Source organism: Cololabis saira, chromosome 2 (assembly GCF_033807715.1).
Source record: "Cololabis saira isolate AMF1-May2022 chromosome 2, fColSai1.1, whole genome shotgun sequence".
NCBI lineage: Eukaryota > Metazoa > Chordata > Actinopteri > Beloniformes > Belonidae > Cololabis > Cololabis saira.
Window position 1 is genome coordinate 38,457,756 of NC_084588.1, and position 24,044 is coordinate 38,481,799.

A 24,044-nucleotide genomic window follows, 5' to 3' on the forward strand; every position below is an offset into this window, starting at 1 on the left:
CATTTTCTAAGATAAGAATATATATAATATGTATATAATTTGAGTAACTTTTCCCCCAGACCGCTTGGCTTTTCATATCATTTATTGTTTCTTTAATGCAGTGAGTGAAACACGCCTGGCAACTGTGACGCACACTTCTGTGGAAATGAGTCAACGACTCCGGAGAACAGCAATGAGGAAGTAGTTTCACAAACCCGGAGAGCCAAAGAGCCAAATCACTCTGTGAGCACTGAGTGTTGTGGCTTGTTTTGGTGGAATAGTCAACTCAAACATTCAAATTTAAATGTGTTTTTTTTTTCTTCCTTAACACATTTGCTGACTCCGGCCACCATTACATTAGCTCATGCCGTTTTAAATGGCTCTTCAGTTCTGTTCATTTGGGGTTTGATAGAGGAACACTTTTTAGATTAAACATATCACAATACATTACTCAATATTTACAAAATCATCCATTCATTTTCCATCAGTTTTCCAGAATGACATGCTGAATACACATAAAATGAAGCTGCATCTAAAATGAGTTATTTATGAAGTGCTGTTTAGCCAAAACAATTGTACAGTAACATTATAGCAAACATTGACATGGTTGACAATTGCTGATTACATCCCACATCTTAGCTAAAGATAAATAAAGTAAAATCAGTCTCTATTTAGTAGCTGTAACAAAGCTTACATTGTATGACCAGCATACACTGGACAGAAAAAATAAAATAAAATGTCCTCTAAAATTCCGTCTCTCTGTGAACAATCGGATTTTTGAACAATAAGACTGCAGGGACCAGTAAAACGTCTGGCAAAGCAACAAACAGCCACTTAGAGGTGAGTGTTTCATAATAACTTCAGTCAGAGTCAGTGCACTACACGCTTTGATAGCCGCTGTCGGTGATTATTGGTGGACGCTGACCGACAGACATCAAGGGAAGACAGGGACGTTGGAGATCAAGGAGGGAAGGGCCACTTGGGGCATCGCTACTGAAACCTGCACTGAGCAGCCCTGAGCAGCCAGAGGGGATCTGGTTGAATGATTCCTCTGGGTGCGTTTTCAAATTCTCCAGGTGATCACCACATGTCCCTTGGGAAATCAAAACCTCTATCTCCTCGGCTTGACTTTTAATCGGCTGGTAGCCGTCTTCCATTTCAATAAAGCCGTGTGAAACTGCACAACTGGGAAGGTTTTCACCTATGCTCGTGAGCTTCTTCGGACCAGCGAGCTCAACTCTGGACTCGAGCTCTGGTGAAAAGGAGCCGGAGTCTGAAGATCTCTGAGGATCCGCGCTGCACTGTTGATACGACATATCTATTTGCATAGGCCCGGAAACATCTGGCTGTGCAGGAAACAGACAGGCTGACACCTGCGGCTCAGGACTGTTCATGATGCTGTTCTTGTTGAGGTCATACCCTGGGCAACAAAGCGTTTCAGACTGCATTGGCACCTCAGAGGGGTCTGCCAAAGTAGGAATGACCAGGGAATAGCTGAGATTCATTAGGCCTGATGATCCAGAACTCGTTTCGGCAGCTCTGACATCACATGGATTGTAGGAAGAAGAGACTGAAACACTGTCTTTGTTTAATTCCTTAAAGGGATTGGTGTCCATTAGTGATACTGGGCTGATGTTTAAGTCCTTCATAAGAGCATTCTGGACGGCAGCTTTGACGTCAAGAGGCTCTGTCTCAGCATAACTGAGATGTGAGGAGCCCGTACTGATTCCACTGCTCTGAAAGCTTCCGCTGCCTTCGCTGCCTGTCCACACCGTCTTCAATCTAAAATTAGATTAATGGTTATTATACTGCCAATGTAATCACATACAAAACAAATTACCGGTGCACTGGCGCGGCTGCACTGACCCTTGTTTGATGTCATCGGGACGAGGTGGCTCAATGAAGACAGTGGAGGGCTTAGGTTCTTCCACTTTCAGGATCTGAAAATAGACAGATATTAATGATCTGAAACTACTTTCGAGTGAAACACAATTTGAAAGTCACTTTTCCATTTTTCTTTATGGTGATTAAAATGTCTGGTGACTCCAGTCACCATGGTAACATACAGGACCATTTCCATGCTACTTTTTTACAGCTAATAAACAAAAACTGATGTTAATTCAGTCTGAAAAAGAAACAGAACAATCAGATTTTGTGTTGGAAGTAGCACAGATCCCTGATGCTGCCTCGTTTCCTGTGAGTGCACCGTGCATGTGAAGGAAAAATTCATCTTATTCAGGATTAAAACTACTATTTACAGTAGAGACAGTACAACCATCAGATAAAACAAAAGCATGCGTCAAATGCAACACCCAGCTGATGCCACAAAAAGTCTCACCGGTGTTTTAGATGGTTGCCACGTACTCAGCGTGACAGGTTGTATACTTGAATATTTGTCCCACAACTTGGTTTTGAGCCTAAAGTCAAACATAAAAACATACGAGCATCATTAAACAACATGCAGCAGTTACAGTAGTGAAGAAACAAACCCATGATGACGCACATTACGTAACACAATGCCAACCGTTCTTTTTATCTGGAAGACTTACTTTACATAACAGACAAATATTGCACCGCAGGCAACAGCTGCAACGACACTGAGGGACACGATGATGGCCAACATCTCAGAGCTACGGGAGCCACCTGCAAAGAGCAAGAAAGGCAGTTTAACAATCACCTCTGTCCACGGAGTAGGTGAATAAAATAAAAGGAAAAGAAAATTGTGCAAACACTACATATTTTAACCCCAGTTACCAAATTCCATCAGTAGTTAAGACTCTTTATCCAACTTTTACTCCTAAAAAACAACAGTTTACCTCTATCCTCCTGGCTTTTGGACAGTACCTAAACCACAGCAACCACGCCGGTTATTTAGTTTGTTTTATTCAGATGACTAATTTAACTCTTTTGAAACATCCGAATGTATGTCCTGGGTGGCTTTTTAAGGACTGAGAGGCGAGCTGCTGCATCAGTAAAGGTTAAATCACTTTTCTAAATAAAGCTTCACAGCGGTATTCCTCATAAGCTCGTAACTATTTGCTTTGTTTAATCCTTGTGGTGACATAATTTTAGTCAGGCAGTCTAGACTTAAAAATGCCTTTATTACATTTTTGCTTCTGTATGGTAATGGTTAATGATAACATCAAATATTACATGATTTGAAGCATTGCTGGGATAAGAGGTACTCTTCTTATGCACAAGGACAAAAAGACAATAACACTTACCGGTTTTGAATTCCCACTCTTTGCTGCTGTCGCTGAACTGTTTATACTCCGTAAAGGTTCTCACACTGACAGCGTATGTCGTTCTGGGCTCTAACTTTCCACCATTTATTTCGTAGAACCACAATCCCTCTTTCTCTTGTTTCTTGGTGAGCAAAACAGTCTGTCAAGAAATAAAAGTGATGAAAAAGAGGACGTAATAGTTATTTATTTATCAGCTTGACAAACACTACCCATTTATTGGTTCCCAAGAACAAACCAGTCAGTGTTCAGTGATTACGACTTTGCACCTACCTTATTCGTGTCTCCTTTTTTATGATAAGTCACTTCAGCAGTGAGAGGGATACTTAATTCCTTCCTTCCTGTCCTCCACAGGACTTCAAAATTCTCATTGGATTCTTTCACTGAGACAATAGTTGGAGTCACAGGCTTAACTGTGCAGAGACAGGAGGAAGGGAAGTACCACAACAGAAATTTAACCTCTTGTCACTTCATGTTTATGGCCCAGTCATGCACTTTAAAAGAAGGTAACATACTGGTCTCTGTGACAGAGATGTTTTTCGACGCAAATCTTTCTCCTCCCTTCCACACCGTGGCATTGTGGGTTTCCCCGTGGATTAACAGCATTTTCATGGAGCAACAACACACACCTGCCTGACACACCTGGAAAGAGCAGCTGCTCTGGGTCTTCCTGCAAGATCACACACAATCCGAGTATTTATCGACATCATTTAGTTTGCTTTGCACATAGGGTTGCCACCCGTCCCGTAAAATACGGAATTATCCTTTATTTGAGAAAAAAATGTTGCGTCCCGTATTGAACTAATACGGGACGCGATTTGTCCCGTATTTTCATTAACACCCCATACACACGTCTGTCACACACACATCAACACTAAATTTATCAGTAATTAACAAAATAAAACACAGATTAGAGAATATTTTATGAAATCAATAAACATTTCCATCATCAAAATTATAACAAATAAAGGTTTAACATATCTTGCTTTGCATGTAATAAGACTAGGTAATATATTAGTTTCACCTTTTAAGTTGAATTATCGAAATAAATTAACTTTTACACCATATTCTAGTTGAATTATTGAAATAAATTAACTTTTACACCATATTCTAGTTGAATTATTGAAATAAGTTAACTTTTACACCATATTCTAGTTGAATTATTGAAATAAATTAACTTTTTCACCATATTCTAGTTGAATTATTGAAATAAATTAACTTTTACACCATATTCTACTTGAATTATTGAAATAAATTAACTTTTACACCATATTCTTCACCTGTAGCTATATTCTACATCTGGGTTGATGTGGACATACAGTAGCATAGGAGGCTATTTCAGTTGCTAGTATGGTTGGCTGTCTCTACAGTCATGATGAAAGTTCAATGCTATTAAAGCACTTTAAACTTTAAATCAAAGCATTTTGTTTTTTCATATAAAATAAACACATTTTTATTCAGTTTAGAAGTTTTGGGGCTTTTTTTTTGGCTCCTGCGCTGCTGAAATCAGGGTGTCCCTTATTTCTATTTCTAAAAGGTGGCAACCCTATTTGCACAGATCAGAGACATGAATGTTAAACAATGGTTCTATATGAAAGCAACTCACGTAGGTCCATTAATCAGGACGAGAGTCAAATTATATTCACTGCAGTTTTGTTGTTCAAACTGGCAAAACATGTTCTCGTCAAAGTCGTTGATACAGTCAAAAGTTGGATCCGTGTTCGCTCCTGCGAGAAACACACACATTGGAAAATAAAAGGGTTATTATTATTATTATTCCGACACATGATTTCACGGAGACTGTCCTGAACGCACCGTGGGGACGCAGCGCGGACGCGAAGAGTCCGAGCAGGAGGAGTGGGAAGAGCAGCCTGGAAGAACACACAAAAGCACGACTTTTACTGTCTCCTGAGAGAAAATGACACCGTTTCGGTGAGAATACGTTTGAAAATGTTAAATTACCTAAATGAATCCATGATTCCGCGTCGGTTTCGCTCTGGATCTCAGCTGTGTCAGCAGCCAGCCATGTTGGGAGCCTGCGGCGTCTGAGCCGCCACTTCCTGATCTTTGTGAAACATCTGGAAATGTTGCGACACCGATTCGTGGGAAGTTTTCCGCTCGGGACGCGACCCACTTCGCAAACGCCCCCAATATACAACACGGGGAACAAAAACAATGTTTTTAGAGCATCTAAAAACTGTGATTGGGGTTCTATTTTATTTTATTTTTCTTTTCTTTGGGATTGGGGTTTTAGACAGTGACTTGCTGAGGTGATGAGGTAAAACACTAGTCATTTTCACTTCTGTTATGTGGAATAAACAGAGATGGCATCACAGCAGAACAGCCCACTCACATTTATTGATTTGTTATCAGTCAGATTCAGATGAACTTTTATCTTCGTACAATTATCTAGACTTTACAAATGATTTATATATATATATATATATATATAGGGGTGTGGCACCAAATTCTGGGCCCTGTACACTCTCAATGTCAGTGGGCCCCTATCCATGCCCGCGAGGCGCGTGAGAGAAAAAAAAAGGGGGGGGGGCGTATTTATACAATCAACTACAATCAGATCAGATTATATTGATGAGTGGTTCTGAATTGATGCATTTGGCCTACTTGTGCTCAAATACCTAAAAAATTAGGGTACATCTGGCTGCAATAAGTTGCAGAGGCAAAAATGTTTTAAGCCATTTTTCAGCCAGATTGAGAAGAATAGCTAATTGTTTTTCTATGTTCTCACCACCCAGACCTATCTCTTTCTCTCTCTATTTATCTATCTGTGGCAAAAATCAGAATCACAATCATTTTTGATTGATAGTGAGATCACAGTTATTTAACATGATTATTCATTGGCTTTGGTAATATCATGAATTTATTGAACATTGACAATAGCTTTTAAGCACAGCACTGCACCGCAATGCTAAGGCTTTTTACCAGACAAAAATAATAAATTGCGTTATTGCTCAATTAATATATTACTAGTGTGCACTTGAGCCTACAGTGATATTGGTATGTTATTTACATGTTGATATATGCAGCAGCAATATTGCTAGATGGATCATTCATTAAATCTCAGCACGGAGTTTCATTTTATTTTCTGTAATGCAAAAATGTCATACATTCTGGATTCATCACAAATCAACTGAAATATTGCAAGCCTTTTATTATTTTAATATTGCTGATCATGGCTTACAGCTTAAGAAAACTCAAATATCCTATCTCAAAAAATTAGAATATTCTGGGAATCTTAATCTTAAACTGTACGCCATAATCAGCAATATTAAAATAATAAAAGGCTTGCAATATTTCAGTTGATTTGTAATGAATCCAGAATGTATGACATTTTTGTTTTTTTAATTGCATTACAGAAAATAAAGGACTTTATCACAATATTCAAATTTTCTGAGACAGTCTTGTAAACTTGCTGGCGTGGTTGTGTTTGAACCACTTCTGAATATCCATCGTTACTTTGTGTTAATGGAGCAGCAGAGCAGCGTCTTGCAGATCAGTGACGTCCGGCTGATTTATGGTTCCGCGTTGCACCAACGCAGATCTTACGGCGTAGGATACGCGGCGACGTGAACGTACGTGCGCGTCACCGCCGTCGATTTAACGCGGAACCATAAATGAGGCTTAACGCGCACGCATTTCTCAGTTTTCTTTTCGTCTTTATAACTGAGCATGCAAACACATAAACTGAGGGTGCAAAGCTTATGCACCCTCGTAGAACCGGGCCTGTATAAGCAGCAGCTGTCTGGAGTGGACTATGTTAACTTTAATTGGACTTTGCATGACAAGCTAACTTGGTTCACCTTTGGGAAAGAAAGCAGTCAGCAGCTCCTTCCCCTCGTTCTGCCATCTTTCTTTTTGTTTCCTCTATTTCTTTTTCTGATAGCCCGATTTATGTTTTTTGGGCAGCATGATGTCCTGCACACAGGTCTCTGATCTGGGCGCACTGTCTGACCCATACCTGTTGCCGGTCGCTGTTGGGCGGACTAAACCATTTTGCATAGGGGGGGCCCAGAATGTCTAATATGTTGGGAGAACTGTGACATTAAGTTCATTCTCTCATTTGATGTTATCAATATATTTGAAATAAATTATGACACCAATTAATTGGAGGGCCCAATTCATTCGAAATAAAAACATCACAAAAAAAAAAAAAAAATCCGGATTTTCATGGGCCCCTCTCTCTACTCGGGCCCTGGGTAGTCAGGTCCACTTTTCCCCCCACTACCACGCCCATGTATATATATATATATATATATATATATATATATATATATATATATATATATATATATATATATATATATATATATATATGCACACATATTAAACGATCATATTATATACGCACACATATGCACACATACGATGCTAAAAGGTGACAAACATCTTTCACACTTCACATAGACCAATTTTCATATTAATCTGATGAGGTAAAATAATTTATATATATAACGCACATATGGGACAAGATATATGATACGTGACAAGATATATGAGACAACATGAGACAAGAAAAGAAAATACATATGTAAATTGTGTTTAAATTTCATTCTTGGTTGACGAGTGAATGCTTCATTTGCATTTCTTTTGAAAAGTGAAGTTAGAAAGAGAAGTTATCGGCTCACAAGTGTCACGTAGATGGATTTTCAACACTTTTCATGCAGTAATCGGTGGAGACAAGGCCTGAATAAACTATTTTCCTTCATCAATCCTTCATTTGCACTTTGAATCACTATGTTGTTGAATTGTGCTGTATAAATAAACGTCAGCACACATTTACTACGTTTGTGTTCATCTTACAAGATAACAGCAGTTAAACATTCATTTATGGCATTGAGATGAAGTTTTGAGTCAAAAAAGAGACAAACCATACAAATGAAAACATTTGTTGCCCATAAAGTGGGGATAACCCATGTTTTAACCTGTTCTCATGAAATGATTGCAAATGAAAAGAGGAATTAAAAGGAGGAATGTTTCTAAAAATAAAAGTACTCCAACTTTAGTGGTTTCAGTGTGGGACAGAGGCTTCAAGAAAGGACAGTTATTTTCATTTTCATCTCTAAATAACAGAAAGTGAGAAAAATTGGACAACTGAAACTAAGTGGCACTGCAAGGAAGAATATGGCTTCTTTTCCAGTGATAGATGTGTCTACAGCTCTTCCCAGGAAAATCTCTCCGTCATCTCCATGTTTCTTTCCCTTCCTCTGCTCCAGTCCCTCTTGGCTGCCAGCTGGGTGATTTGATGTCTTGCTGACAGAAGACTGCTAGGATGGAGCAGACGCATACAAACATATTCTCTTGAAGACATATCTGTTATTTTGATACGTATATAAAGAAAACACTGTCCATGTCTGCTACTATCCTGTAAATGTACTCTAATGGTGGTTTCAGTTACCATGGCAGAATTTAGAGTTTGTTATTTTGCATTTGGTATGCAAATACAGAGGAACAGCTTAGCACACTGTCTGTGTTTCTGAATTTCATAAGAAGAAATTATATGTTTACAGGAATACTGGTTATTTACAGAAGTGGTTAGGTTTGTGACAGACCAACATGTTGTAATGGTTGCGAGTACATTCATCTGATCTTCATATTTCTGTCATGCTCTTTTGTCTGATAGTTCTCTATGCAAGGGTAAGATAAAATGAAAGAAATTCTATAATGAAAAGTTCTTTACAATGGCCTTATTATATTGAGTTGTGTCAATGAATTGATGGTTACATGGAAATGTCACCTATTTTGTTTTACCCTCTTTTATTCTTGTAATCCTTTTCCTTGTCAGAAGATATTAGAAATAAGGAAGTGACTTAGCATGTCATGTTGATGAATACTGTAAATTGAGCATAAAAACTAACTGTTGCGACTTATCGAGACCGATTGTGACACAACTATTTGATCACCAGGCCACTTTTCCACAGAAACTTAACAAAGCCATCTATGCTGAATCATTTCTTTGTTAACGACGTTTTCCGTTTTCCCGACTTGAATTGTTGGTCTTTTTTTTTTTTTTCTTTTCAATGCCACAGGTGCAATGGCTCATTTATGGAGTCTTAATATGTTTAAAGTGTTAAAGTTTACATTAGCTCATTGACAATGTATGTAAAAACATGTAAAAAGAAGAATATTCATGTCCATCGTGAAGTAGGAATAGTCTTAAAATGAGTTAATGCTGACTACTTTGATCTATATGATTATTGCCACCGACTTGATGTGACTCCCTTCTTTGACTCCGAGGATCTTTTCTTGCACCATTCCCACTCCAGGGTTTCAACAAGAAACAGGATTACTTTGTCATGGCGCCACCTGTACAGTCCCCTGGCAGTAATGAATTGCAGTTTGGATCTTCTCTGAACCTCCATATGTGTAGATGCAATGGAGTAGGAAGGGTGTCATACAGAGACCACAGAAGGAAGGAAATAAGTTGGGGCTCAGTCGCTCCGTACAGGAGGTCTTGCGCTTGGGCAGATCCCTTTTTGCCCATGGGCCCTGGGACCATTTGTTCCACTGACCTTTCCATCCGCCTTTCCTCCTCGTGAGCCCGTATTATGTCTCATCTACTCCTTACACATGCATTGCTCTACAGCTGGATTTGTGCAGAGCCCAGTCCTTTCCGTCCAATAGATTCAAGATTCTTTGTCATTGTTCATATTTCATAACAAGGAAATTACAATACACGGGTTTCCCAAGATATCTCATAGCTTCAGGGAACTAACTGTCTGGTCTATGGCTGTGTCAGCTGCACACTTGAGCCCGGATCTGGTTGTCATTTCTGTTTGTTTTTCCAGTTTAACCTTTGAGTCTCTCAGACTTCGTAAAACTCTGCACCTCTCACAGACTTGTCAGTGAAAACAATTATATGTAATAAAAATCACTGGATGACTGTTTAATACATCAGGTTTATGTAGAGATACTTACGGTAATTGTTGCTGGTACATATCTTGGTTTAGACTAATGTACAGGATATCTGTCAACGTTTCACAATATTGTCTTTGGTATCATTTTAAAGGGGACCTTTTAAGCATTCATTTAAGCTAAGATGTGAATCTTTCTGACCAGCATAGAGGTCACTGCAGCTCTTTGAATTATAAACAACATACATTTTTACACAATTCTTTTAGCCCTGTGTCACCTAGGAACAACAGAGACACAAAATACAAAAAACTGGAATACTCCCAGGACCATAAGGATTCAGGAAATGTATCACATCTTAACTTCTAGCATCTAAAATGTAATTTTCTGAAGGGGGTGGGTAACTTCATGAGCTGATAACTATGATACAGCTGCCACTCAGGAAGGGTTATCATACCAAAATATCATCTACAGACATGGATCTTTTCAAAAAATCATAAGTAAGTTTTGTCACCTTCAGTGGTACTGACAAGTGAAATTTTGGGCTCTGGTCCATAATCCAGGTGCCATAAAGTAACAATCCTGTCCAGCAGTCGTTCCAACCGGTCACTAAACCAGCTCCTCTGCAGGTAGATGGTATGTTGTTAGTGAAAACACCTGTTCTAAATGTACAGGCTGATCCAGAAATATGGCAGCGTTTTTACTTTTGGCACCTGGATTATACACCTCTGGAATGTGCTTTAATGTTGTTTTTTTGCAAATTCAAAAATAGTTTTGAATCAATCTTAAATTAAGACCAATTTTGAAATGGGGTCAGTCTCAAAGCACCATTAGTCAAATACTTTTCTTTACATTAAGCTGATATTTGCTCATTAAAACATATACCTGTGGATCAGCCAGTACATTTAAAACAGGTGTTTTCACTAACAACCATCTACCTGCAGAGGAGCTGGTTTAGTGACCGGTTGGAGCAACTGCTGGACTGGATTTTTACTTTATGGACATGGATTATACACCTCTGCCATGGACTAATATACAGGACTGTCTCAGAAAATTAGAATATTGTGATAAAGTTCTTTATTTTCTGTAATGCAATTAAAAAAACAAAAATGTCATACATTCTGGATTCATTACAAATCAACTGAAATATCAAGTCAAGTCAAGTTAGTTTATTTGTCAAAACCATGTGTACAGGTTTATACATAGGATTCGAAATTGCAATGCTCAGGCCCACAGTGTATATACATTTGGACAAGACAGTGACAATATAGACATAACACTGACAATATAGACGTACACTGACATGACACATAACAATATGTCATTGCAGAAAAACCATAAAAATAGATATAAAAACACAGTACAAGTATAAAAGAACAGACTTCTAGGCGGCAGTGCTATTGGTTAAAAAGTTAAAGTGCAGGGTTGAGGGAGGGCAGGGCAGAGAGAGAGAGAGATATATTGCAAGCCTTTTATTATTTTAATATTGCTGATTATGGTTTACAGTTTAAGATTAAGATTCCCAGAATATTCTAATTTTTTGAGATAGGATATTTGAGTTTTCTTAAGCTTTAAGCCATGATCAGCAATATTAAAATAATAAAAGCCTTGCAATATTTCAGTTGATTTGTAATGAATCCAGAATGTATGACATTTTTGCATTACAGAAAATAAAGAACTTTATCACAATATTCAAATTTTCTGAGACAGTCCTGTATATCTACAACAACCGAACTACGTTCATCGTCCACAAGGTGGCGGTGATGTCACTCGAGTCTCCAGCAGTCTGTAATGCCAAACATGAAGAAGAAGAAGTAGTTCCCAGCCGTTTACAGTCAGATTTCTGACTAACTGTTGTTGCTCTCTGGTGTACATTCAAACTTGTTTAACGGGTTTTGTTACCAAAGTTGCTTCCATCGTTATGAAGTGAAAGCAGCACTAACGTGTTGTGGGGTGTTTGGGTGATCTGCATGGTTTGTTCCAGAGATGTCAGCCAGACGGGCTCTGGTGGGCTGTTCGGTGCTGGCCCTGCAGGACAGCTGCGTGTTCTACCCCTGCTGCAGGGACTGCTGCTCCAGGATCGATGCGGATCTACAGGACCACAACAGGTACACACAGGGGTGCAGATCCGATGTCAGGATTGGGGGGGACACCAACGTGATTTTAATTTTAAATTTTTTGCCAATATGCAACTCATACCATGCCATAAATTGGTAAAGGCTCGCCAAAAAATACTGCAGAGGGAATCATTTATTGTGCTTACCTTTCTTGTTTATTTGTCCTAAACAGCCAACAGTGTGTGTCACTGCTTACTTAACTGTTATACAGGACTACCTCAGAAAATTAGAATATTGTGATTTTCTGTAATGCAATTACAAAAACAAAAATGTCATACATTCTGGTTTCATTACAAATCAACTGAAATATTGCAAGCCTTTTATTATTTTAATATTGCTGATCATGGCTTACAGTTTAAGAAAACTCAAATATCCTATCTCAAAAAATTAGAATATTCTGGGAATCTTAAACTGTAAACCATAATCAGCAATATTAAAATAATGAAAGGCTTGCAATATTTCAGTTGATTTGTAATGAATCCAGAATGTATGACATTTTGTTTTTTTAATTGCATTACAGAAAATAAAGAACTTTATCACAATATTCTAATTTTCTGAGACAGTCCTGTATTCGTAAATCATAATTTTAAGGGTTTTGGGCATGTAGTGTCTACTCATCTCAAATTCTTCTCACCATCTTCCTTTTATCCTATGGGACTACTTTATGCATGATCAATTGATATATGGATGAAATATAGAGCCCTAAACAAGTTGTTTTAACTAACTGATCATGTTTTAACACAGTTATGGTGGTAAACAGTTCTAAAAAAAAAGCACCCATTGCTAAGAGCACAATAAACACAGCACAAGTTGACCCAACATCAAATTTATTTACATAAATGTCCATGTTCGTTTTCATCTGTCATTTTCCAGGACTCCCTAGAATAAGAGATCCTGTATCTTAATAGGCTAACTCTTCTTGTCTGTATAAATCTTCTTATCTGTATCTAGAGACAACTCATGGATAATACAATTTGACAATAAATTCATATTAATTCATTGAAGAGACAACAAAATCATGAAAATTATCAACATAATGTACCCATGTTGCCCTGTTTATCATCAATCTGACCAGTATTTTTTTTTAAATATATTTATAATAAATATTCTACATATTCAACCTTTAAGTCTGAAAATACATTTGTTCAATTGTGAATAATTTAGGGTATTTTTATTGGGGGAGACAATTCATGTTTTTCAGAAATTGGGGGGTCATGTCCCCCCCGCCCCCGCCCTTGCCAATCTTGTCCCACTGGCAGATTTTCCTACTTATTTCAAGTGAAAATTTACCTGAAACAAGTGAAAATTGTCACATTTTTCTGGTGTTATTTTTCTGGTGATGACTCTAAATGTTGAAATAGCAGTAATACCACATTCATTGATGAAATGACATAAGGGATGGAAAGGGGGGATGGCAGTTTTACAGGGGGGATGATTTGGACCGTTTTTATTTCAGGGGGGGATGCCATCCCCCCTCATCCCCCCCTCAACTCCAGTACTGTACACATCCAATAATGAACCAACCAAAACGACGACCTGTTTGTTTGAACTTCTAACGAGAAGCTGGGAGTTAATTTGTGTGTGTCCCCTCAGATTCCGGTGCTCCAGGTGTGGATACCGGTGTGTGAGGGACCAGGTGGGTTACAGGTACCGCATCTCCCTCAAGGTGACCCGGGACTCAGCCATATTTGGTGTAACAGTATTTGGAAACAGCTTGAACCAGTTCTTTGGCATTCCTGCAAAGGGTTTACAGAGGTGAGTCCAGCAAATCTAAACTTCTCTTTGCAGCTTAAATTGACTCCATAACACTTACAACACCCTCTATGTGCATTTGCCTTGTATTTGATTATCTTTGGCGGTGAGGTTTCAATTGAGTGGACAGATATATTCCTGTATTACTGACACTAAGAGTGTAAATACTTAGGATTAAAAATATAATAGACCATCATTTATTGAGATATTTTCTTTGTTTTTATGATATTGATATTGCGCATGTTCATATAGTGACAGTGAGAAATTTCTGATTTGTTCTGTGGAAACAGTATTGACCTTTTAACCCAACTTGAATACATTCAATAAAACAGATTTTGAAATCTGCTTGTGATTAATCTGTCCCATAACAAAATGAATATTTGTTGCCTGTTGTGTTGTAGGTTAGTGGATTCAGACCAACCCACTGAGCAAACGCTAAGATCTAAATTATTAGTGAAGGCTGTCGAGGACTGTTTCATCGGCAGGCATTTCATCTTTGGTATAAAGGTAATGAACTTGTGAATGAATGTTGACTATATTGAAACACATAAAGATGGTATGTACTTGAAATCACTGTTGTCTGTTGATCATGGATCATCCAACCGTCGATGAGAAAACAGAAACATTTTGCAGATTAAGTTTGATTCTAATCATGGATTAATCTTCCTGTTTTCATCTGTGTTTTCCAGTTAAGTGGATCGGGAAGTGGGCCCTTGTTTCAGTTGCCTGTTTCAAAAGGCGGACGGACCGAGCAGTTTGTTGCCAGTCAAATGATTCTCCCGACAGCCAGGGGCCTGACGGGCTGCACAGTGGTGAGTTATTATCAGACTCTTCTTCAGAAGGCTTCAGAAGACGAAGCAGGCTCTGCTGATCCCAGCAAAAGCTCCAGACTTCCTGGGACAACCCTGCAACACATTCCTGGCCATTCCCCAACCTGCAGCTTCAGCACTTCCGCCCCGTGTGGCTGGAGTCCACTTTCCCAACCACTGCTCAGGTGAGGAAATGAAGAATTTCACTGGTGCTCTCTGTCTGGTAATTTTCCAGAAACTAGATGCTGGAACTTAATAATTAGATGAGGAAAAAATAAACAACATTGAAATCAATGCAGATTCTTACAAGGCTTTTGTCAGGTACAGCATTTTGTGGCTATGTTATAATGATGGAAGCAGGAGTGTTGGTGTTCACTTTTGTGACATAACTTGGATGTAGGGATGGGCGGTATGGACTAAAAAAAACGTATCACGATAATTTCTGGCATTTATCCCGATAACGATAAAAATGACGATGAAAAAAATACCAATTCAACTCCACCTTTGTAACTATAAATCTATCACCACATTCAGTCTTTGGAGCCCCCAAACACTGCTCTAAAAGAATACTAAATGCTACTAAACTACAGCAATTCAATTGAATTGATAAAAACCAATTAAATGAGTTACACCTGTACTGCAAAACTGTAATGACTCAGATCCGCCATGTTTGTTACACAAACACGTATCAACGGGAATCTATTCTTTCTTTCTTTCTTTCTTTCTTTCTTTCTTTCTTTCTTTCTTTCTTTCTTTCTTTCTTTCTTTCTTTCTTTCTTGCTCCTTTCTTTCTTTCTGGCTCCTTTCTTTCTTTCTTTCTTTCTTTCTTTCTGGCTCCTTTCTTTCTTTCTTTCTTTCTTTCTTTCTTTCTTTCTTTCTTTCTTTCTGGCTCCTTTCTTTCTTTCTTTCTTTCTTTCTTTCTTTCTTTCTTTCTTTCTTGCTCCTTTCTTTCTTTCTGGCTCCTTTCTTTCTTTCTTTCTTTCTTTCTTTCTTGCTCCTTTCTTTCTTTCTGGCTCCTTTCTTTCTTTCTTTCTTTCTTTCTGGCTCCTTTCTTTCTTTCTTTCTTTCTTTCTGGCTGCTTTCTTTCTTTCTTTCTTTCTGGCTCCTTTCTTTCTTTCTTTCTTTCTTTCTTTCTTTCTTTCTTTCTGGCTCCTTTCTTTCTTTCTTTCTTTCGGGCTCCTTTCTTTCTTTCGGGCTCCTTTCTTTCTTTCTTTCTTTCTTTCTTTCTTTCTTTCTTTCTGGCTCCTTTCTTTCTTTCTTTCTTTCTTTCTTTCTTTCTTTCTTTCTTTCTTTCTTTCTGGCTCCTTTCTTTCTTTCTTTCTTTCGGGCTCCTTTCTTTCTTTCGGGCTCCTTTCTTTCTTTCTGGCTCCTTTCTTTCTTTCGGGCTCCTTTCTTTCTTTCTTTCTTTCTTTCTTTCTTTCTTTCTTTCTGGCTCCTTTCTTTCTTTCTTTCGGGCTCCTTTCTTTCTTTCTTTCGGGCTCCTTTCTTTCTTTCTTTCTTTCTTTCTTTCTTTCTTTCTTTCTTTCTTTCTTTCTGGCTCCTTTCTTTCTTTCTTTCTTTCGGGCTCCTTTCTTTCTTTCTTTCTTTCGGGCTCCTTTCTTTCTTTCTTTCTTTCTTTCTTTCTTTCTTTCTTTCTTTCTTTCTGGCTCCTTTCTTTCTTTCTTTCTTTCTTTCAGGCTCATTTCTTTCTTTCTTTCTTTCTTTCTTTCAGGCTCATTTCTTTCTTTCTTTCTTTCTTTCTTTCTTTCTTTCTTTCTTTCTTTCTTTCTTTCTTTCAGGCTCATATCTTTCCTTCCTTCCTTCCTTCCTTCCTTCTTTCCTTCACGTACGTTGTGCGTCGATTTAACGCTGTCTTCGCTTTACACAAAAACATCATCAACAGGTATTTTATCGTTTTTACTGCGAGATGACAAATTCTTACCGTGGGGAATTTTTTTGACGGTATATCGTGAACGGTAAAATATCGCCCATTCTTACTTGGATGTTTCTTTTATTTTCATGCTAGATCAGCAGAACACCAGGACTGCAGCCTCTCTGCCACCCCTCCCTGGCAACAATCCCTGGGACTAGTGACTTCATCAGCAGAGACGGAGGGGGGAGGCAGAACTCAGGACAGAGAACACGAGAGCAGCAGACACACCGACATCAGCGCAACACCCCCACCTGCTCAGAGAGGCTGCACGGATAACCACAAAGTAATAGAAGAGGGAACTTCCCTTCTCTCTTTTGAGCCCAGTTTTTACACCAGTCCATCATTTGATCGATGTCCAAACTCTACTGAAAAGCTTATTGGAAACGGTCTCGGTGTGAACACTTGGTTTGGTCCCGCTGAACCTGATCGCAGAAGATACAGCCACAAACCCAAAGAGATTTCCTCTGAGGAGCACACAAGGACATTGTTGTCCAGCTCATTGGCTTGGGATGATTTGCCTTTCTCTGAGAGTCTTTCTGAATTTTTATGTGAAGAAAAAACAGATTTTGATTCTGTTGGCCAAACCAAACCAAATCTAACTAAACAGTCTCAAAAACGAACATCAGGAACTTTGTTGGAAGTCAAAAACCTTGCGGCTGAATCACCTTCTGCTTGTCAGACAAATTCAAGCCATTCAGCGACGTCACTGGGTGTTACTAATGCACCTGCACCGGTCGGAGATGGTTGCATTGATTTATTTAATCAAGTACGCGACAGTCGTTTTAAATCCACGAGGAGGAGTGAAGCCAAAAATATTTATTCCTGTGAGTTCAGTCAAGAGGATGACAAAGTTTATCTGTCCTTTGAAAACAAAGAAGAGCATCTTGAAGAGGACATGTATGACTGCTCTGCTGACTTATTCACCAGCTCCCCCACGAATAACAACACAGAAATGTTCAACACACCCACAGAAACACAAAAGACAAAGACAAAAGCTTGCTCACCTTTTTCTAAAGCCGACAGGCAGCATCTAAGGAATGAACATGCAGATGCCACATATTTCACGCCTCACAAACCCAATCTAAAGAGAAAACTATACAATTACAGAAGGAGTTTAATTACACAAGAAGCACCAGATTTAGACTTTGTCCCTCCTTCTCAGTCCACACCAATTGTGAAAGTCGGCGTTGCGACACAGTCACCTGCGTCCTCGCGCAGATACTTTACAGGTGAGTCTATGAAAGAAAACTTAGCATGGAGTGTGAAACCCAACAGATGTGGAAACAGACCTACTCCTGACAGGAGGCTTAGGAAAACCCATCTTCAGGTTGAGCATCATCTCAGGCTGCAGAGAAGAACCCTGGATCTGGCGTCGACAAGAACAACGCTCTATAAATGTGACTCGGGAGTTAGTGATGCAACGGTTGAGCAGGAGGACAACGAAGCGGTTGTCGCCCCTACTCCTCTGTCATATCAGACTGATATCACCAACAGGGATTTGGGTTCCTCGTGGAGAGCGTGTCAGGGAGATGGACTTTATCGTAAAGGACCTCTCTTGGATCAGACTCTCGCATCACGCAGAAGTCTGGCATGGACAGGAAATACTGGCAGTGAGGGGTTTACTGAGGGGAGCCTTGGTAGATCTAATGATTCCCACCTCGCTGACGAGAACCAGACGTCTGACTGGTCTAGAGATCTTTTCTCTGACTCAATCTGAGCGTAACTGTTCCATATTAAATGAACGCTTTCTTGTTTTAACACTGTGAGAATCAGATGTATATTTGGACAGGGCACAGTGGCTGCTGGCAGTACTGGTGCTGAATATTTATATCAAACACTAAAGATAGGAGAGGCTTCTTCTGACTTATGCAGTTTGCATTCATTGTCATTTAATAAAGTGTAGGATTAACTTACTTTGTTTATTTATTTTTTTAATTGCCTAAACTGAAGCTCAGTTTTGAAACCTTGTGAGAGAGCAGTCAAATGTGCTGACTAATGTTTAGTGACTGGTTTTAAAATGAAATGTTTTAATGGTAAATGTTTGTTAAACAAGAGATATCTTCGGAAATATTCAGCAATTTTCAGGAATCACAATGTTGGCAAGCTGAGTGAAATGTTCATGTTACATGTTGACAGATTGAGATAAAAGTATTGTTTTTACAAATGCAATTTTGAATGTCGTGTTTCTCCATGTTCTCCAGAACAGAATTATTAATAAATTAACCATCTTTTTAAATGGATTTATATTAATATTGGATATGAATATTTAAAAAAAAGTGCTTTTGATTAGGGTTTCTGGTCTGTAGTACTAATGAAATCTCCTTTTCAATGTATGGATTTTAAAGTGCAATTTAGGAAAAAAAAAGTACATTTAAATAAAATTAACCTGCATTTATGTTTTTCATATTATTGAAAAATCTCAGATTTTCGTGAATGTTCATTAAACAAAATCTTGTAAGATGAACAGCTAATTCTGTATTTTGGATGTTTTCTTTTATCTTCTGAAAGAGGACATATGGAAGCAAAGGCTCAACATTTGAGGAAAAACAAAACAAAACATGGTTTTACCTAAATGTCCAGCCTTACATTTTTAAGATTCAACGATGGACATTAAAACAGAAAGAATCTAAAAGTGTAAACATGCTGAATGCATTAATATTACCTTTAAACATTCTTTCAGTAATAAGTAAATACAATTTGACCACAAATATTTACACTATTGGATATTTCTTTCCTCTTAACGGCATCTTCTTGAAAATTACTTCCATAATGAAGTAATTAAGCTTCATAACAGTTTTTCTTTTCTTTTTCTTCAAATCATGTATATATATATATATATATTATTTTTTATTTTATTTTATTTTTTTTCCATTTTTTATTTATTTATTTATTTTTTTAGTTTAGTTTAGTTTATTTTCGGTCATGACACACAAAAAAATAAATAAAAAACCAAGAATAAAACTGACAACAAGAAAACGTTCAATTGTTCAAAGAAAACATAACAAAAAAGTTTCCAGTATACAAATATACAAATAACATCTAGACCGAAAAAGGGGTAGGCTGAAGCAAAGCTTATTATTTGCCTACCCTCAAAAAGATTAATTAAATTAATAAAATAAAAGCAAAAAGTAAGAGAAAGACTGCCCGTAAAACAAATTGCCTCTGTAGGGATAACAAACATTCCTCAAAAAATAAAAGATTTTTAAAATAAAGGTGCAGTCTACATGTTACCTTCATCCTTAAAACATTTTCAGTTCAGTATTTCATTTGTTAATATGCGCCAGCTGAAACGTAACTTTTGAACGCTCCTAATTGTAATCATGGTAGTTCTGCCTGTCTGATGACTATTGTATCAGACAGACTTTCTAAGAAGTCTTGGAAGAAGGGGTGAAATATGGAGCAAAGGTCTCCATCCGGAATAAAACTGGACGTGTTGCACTTCCCGCGTGCAGCACATCTCAACATTTACCAGGGCACTCCGTCACTGCTGAATGTGCTCCAGTCTAATATGAATCATGCTGCTCCCTGGCACTGCTTTTGGCAGCTGCAGTCCTCGACAGAGTTGCTGTTCTCGTGCCGCTCTGTGCAGGTTTTTGCAGGGTCACTTATGCAGGGGGGGTGTGGACAATGTCATACCAAAAGAGCTAAGAATAGCAGCATTGATGACCCTGTTCTGGAAGAGTGAGTAAAAGACATGGAGAGCAAGATGATGTTACCGACGTGTGTAAAAATGGAAAGTGGGCAGCCAGTCCACAGCTGGAGCCCTTGTATGTGTTTCGGAAACGGGGCTGGAATGTAGTCAGCTGGGTACGGCATGAGCCAGTGCAAGCTGGTCTTGTTCAGACCGCAACATCTACTGTCCACTGGACTGTTGGAACATGTATTACATTCATTGTACCTGACGGATGAAAACTACTCTGATGGTCTACTGGCTTTTCATCTCGTGCTATGAAATTGACAACTGAACACATGTAAGGGCATTTGAGAAGACTTTTATTGTCAGTGATGTAACTCAATGACAAACTTCATTTCTGTTTTTGTGTAAACTCGTGAAAATTGTGCACGAAGCTGTCTTGACTGTGTTCATGCAGATCCATGGAGCCACTTCATTATTCCCACAGGTCATAGTAGTGTGGATGATGTCATTAGCACTTGATCTGTGAACATGTAAGTGACTGTGTGTTGATTTTTCTTCAGCTTTTTATTGTGTTTCGTTTACATTTTGATGGAAAGATTGGAGATCAGTTACAACATTTATAATGGTCCATTATGTTGGTGGTTACACTGCAAAAAGAGTCCCTCTAGAAATAAGTATGATATTCCATGAATCTAGTAAAAATGGTCTTATTTTGAGCAGAACATCTTTGTCCATGGGGTAAGAACAATTGACTTGACTAGAAGGGTGTAAAATAGTCTTTCAGTTTGTGTTATTACTTAGATTTGTTTTTAGTTTAGCCTTTTTGTTTCTTTCAGCTAACATGTTTCAGTTGGTTTTTTATAATCCAATTTATTATTGCTTTTTTTTGTGTGTGTTGTGTGTTTTTAGTTTGTTATCGGCTCTGTTATCCTGCCATGTGCTTGCAGGTTAACGTTCTCAGAGTGCAAGTCTTCCTTTTTAAACATGAACCTGAAAAAATCCCACTGTTATCTCTCCTGTGGTTACTGGTTACATATGGCGCTTGTATACTAGTACCTACTCGTCACGCCTCGTCACGCCTCGTCACGCCTTGCCCTCGTTTCTTTTTAGACACACAGATGAGAAGTAGGAGGGAAGCTGCTGTGACGTATTTGATTGTGTGATCTAAACGAAGAAGACACCACTAAAGATGTAGTACCTGGAGGAGATGATATATGTGCTGCTGGGTCTGTGACTTGTGATCGATATCAAGTTAAAAAATGAGAGTGAAAGAAGCTTCAAGCGGCAACGCTTTTTTTTGTTTGTTTGTCTCTGGGCTGCTGAAAAGTCAGTTGGGAACCGCGAGCAGCTATGAAGTGACAGAGCTCCTGGTAGATCTGGTCGTTCCTTATCGCCCGTCTAGATCCCTTTTTAATTCTCTCCTCAGCCACCAGGTTTATGAACATCTGCACCTCAGAGTTGGATCACGAAACAAACTTTTGCGCTACCGTTGCCTGTGGAATAAAATGAACAAGAAGCCGCGAGTCGCTCTTTCGCTGATTTCCGCCGATTTCCGCCGATTTCCGCCTCCTGACTCAGACGTCTGACGGCCACGCCCCCCGACCAATCAGTGGCATACAGTGTGATGACGTCAGATGCAGCCGACTCACACCGTGTCCACACTGCATGCGACGCAAGCGAGCGTCAGCGTCAAAAACAGTTCCATTGCTTTATTTTTTATTGCACTGTCTATACTGGTTGCGAGCGATGTGGCGCGACGTGGCGCGCCGTTTTGAGCTGGACTTTTGTCGCACGCTCTGCTTCTATTTTCTTCCTGTTGCTCGCGTTGAAAGCCGGTTGAAAGTTGAAAAAAAAAGTTGAAAGCGCTGTAGGAAACAGTCATTTCAATACAAGAACCTCAATAAAGTGGCAGCTGGCTGGAGGGAGATGGACAGGGAGCTGGAAGGTTCTGATAAGATAATAAGATATAATAAGAATCTTATCTTAATCTTATTAGGGCTTAATTTGTGCCGGATCCTGCCGGATTTCTTGTGTCCTCTGCTTTTTCCCCACATCCCAATAATGATCTGACATGCGGACATGTTTGCTACATTAACACCACACGCCGGTCACTCCACGCTGTTCGCTGTTTGATTGCGTCACCGTTCGTTTTTTTCCCCACTTATTCCACCGAATAATAAGCTTGTTTTCTGTTTAGAAAGTACAAACGTGGGAAGATTACAAGTAATCACCCATCTTTTACTTGTCCCTTTACTCTTTTAGGAGTAATTTTAGGAGTTTCTTTCAGGAGCGCACGGGCAGGTGAATAAAGGCTGATTTATGGTTCCGCGTAAAATTGACGGCGTAGCCTACGGCGTAGGGTACGCGGTGACGCGCACCGTTCGGTGAGTGCGCCGCGTACCCTACGCCGTAAGGTCTGCGTTGGTGTAACGCGGAACCATAAATCAGCCTTTTAAAAGGCGAGTCTCAGCTGTCAATCAAAAGAACGTGGTAGAACGTGGGGGCCGATAACGCATTCAGTGTGGACAGAGCGCGTCCGATGCCACGCAGTGTGACGCGACAGTCGGATGCTCGCATGCAGTTAGGACAGGCTGTCAGCAAGCTTAAGCCTGATTTAAGGCGTTAAACCAACGCAGAGCCTACGCCATTGCCGTGACGCCGTCGTGAACCCTTCAGACTTCTCTGTCACTCCATTTCGCCGCGGTGCAGTACCCCCCCAGAGCGCTAGTTGATACTTTGTTTAGTTTCCGGCTTTTCCGGCCACAGTGAATCAAAGAGATACGGTCAACTATTGTGCAAAAAACCAAAACAACCCCAAAAAAAAATCACACACACACGGAGAAAAGAGCGCTGAAAGTTCACTACTGCTACACGAACCGGAACCGGAAATGCGTTGCTACCAAACGAACCAATCACAGCCCTCTCTGTCTGCGTTGGGTCCACGTCGCCTCGACGCGTATTTTGGGAGGTGCACGTCAGGCTACGGCGTAGGCTACGCAGAGCCTCCCGCGTAGCCGCGTACCCTACGGCGTAGGTTTAACGCAGAACCATAATTCAGCTTTTAGAACCTCGGCAGAATAGATACAGAAAAAGTATCTACTCGGCTGAGTAGGTACTAGTGTAAAAGCGCCAATATAAACCCAGAGTCTGTACAGTATTGCTTGTGCTATCTCAAGCCTCCATTTTTTATACATCTGTTTTTGAATCATTGTCTGTTGTCATGACTACATCTTTGTTGTATCAGAATAAGGTTTTATGTTTTTAGGGACTGTATACACATAGAAAAGTTTGGCTTTGATTTTGGTTTTCCTCAGTACCCGTAGGTGCTAAATTGTGTGATCTGCTTTAGTCCTGTAATAGATACAAATAGAACTCACATAACTAGTGTTTATTTCTTGTAATGGAAGCTTAAGACTGATGAGGTTTTATGTGTACCACCTGAAAATGGATGACTTTCCAGAAGCTGCAGCTGTACCCTCTGGAGGCACTCGGTTCAGCGCGGGACTGGTGCACTTGCCAAGTGAGCTATGTCACCACATGCTCCGTGAATGGAAACACTCTGGGTCTCAGTGTCCATGCCTCCAGCTTACATGGGGTATTCTGGGAGAGCCTACATAGCTCCAGTGCTTTAATCTGTCCACTGCCTTCCAGTTAAATATAGAACAGTAGTTAAGACCTTACTGATTGTCTGGAGGCATTTATTATTGGATTTACCCAGTTATATAC

At 39.3% G+C, this 24,044-nt stretch overlaps 2 protein-coding genes across 2 annotated transcripts; one reads left to right on the forward strand and one right to left on the reverse strand.

The window, feature by feature from the left end:
• Window positions 1–857: 857 nt before the first annotated feature.
• Window positions 858–5,286, reverse strand: LOC133456535 (uncharacterized). Its single transcript, XM_061735033.1, has 10 exons — window positions 5,184–5,286; window positions 5,037–5,092; window positions 4,828–4,948; window positions 3,737–3,891; window positions 3,495–3,634; window positions 3,204–3,363; window positions 2,529–2,622; window positions 2,318–2,396; window positions 1,846–1,919; window positions 858–1,761 (listed from the first exon to the last, which is right to left on the reverse strand). The coding sequence occupies exons 1-10, from the start codon at window positions 5,195–5,197 to the stop codon at window positions 858–860; spliced, it is 1,797 nt and encodes a 598-aa protein (XP_061591017.1). The 5' UTR covers window positions 5,198–5,286.
• Window positions 5,287–12,017: 6,731 nt separating this feature from the next.
• Window positions 12,018–18,398, forward strand: ddias (DNA damage-induced apoptosis suppressor). The gene is made up of 5 exons (XM_061735044.1): window positions 12,018–12,199; window positions 13,802–13,963; window positions 14,362–14,467; window positions 14,650–14,954; window positions 16,775–18,398. Exons 1-5 carry the CDS (start codon window positions 12,078–12,080, stop codon window positions 18,396–18,398), a joined length of 2,319 nt encoding a protein of 772 aa, XP_061591028.1. The 5' UTR covers window positions 12,018–12,077.
• The last annotated feature ends 5,646 nt before the right edge of the window (window positions 18,399–24,044 follow it).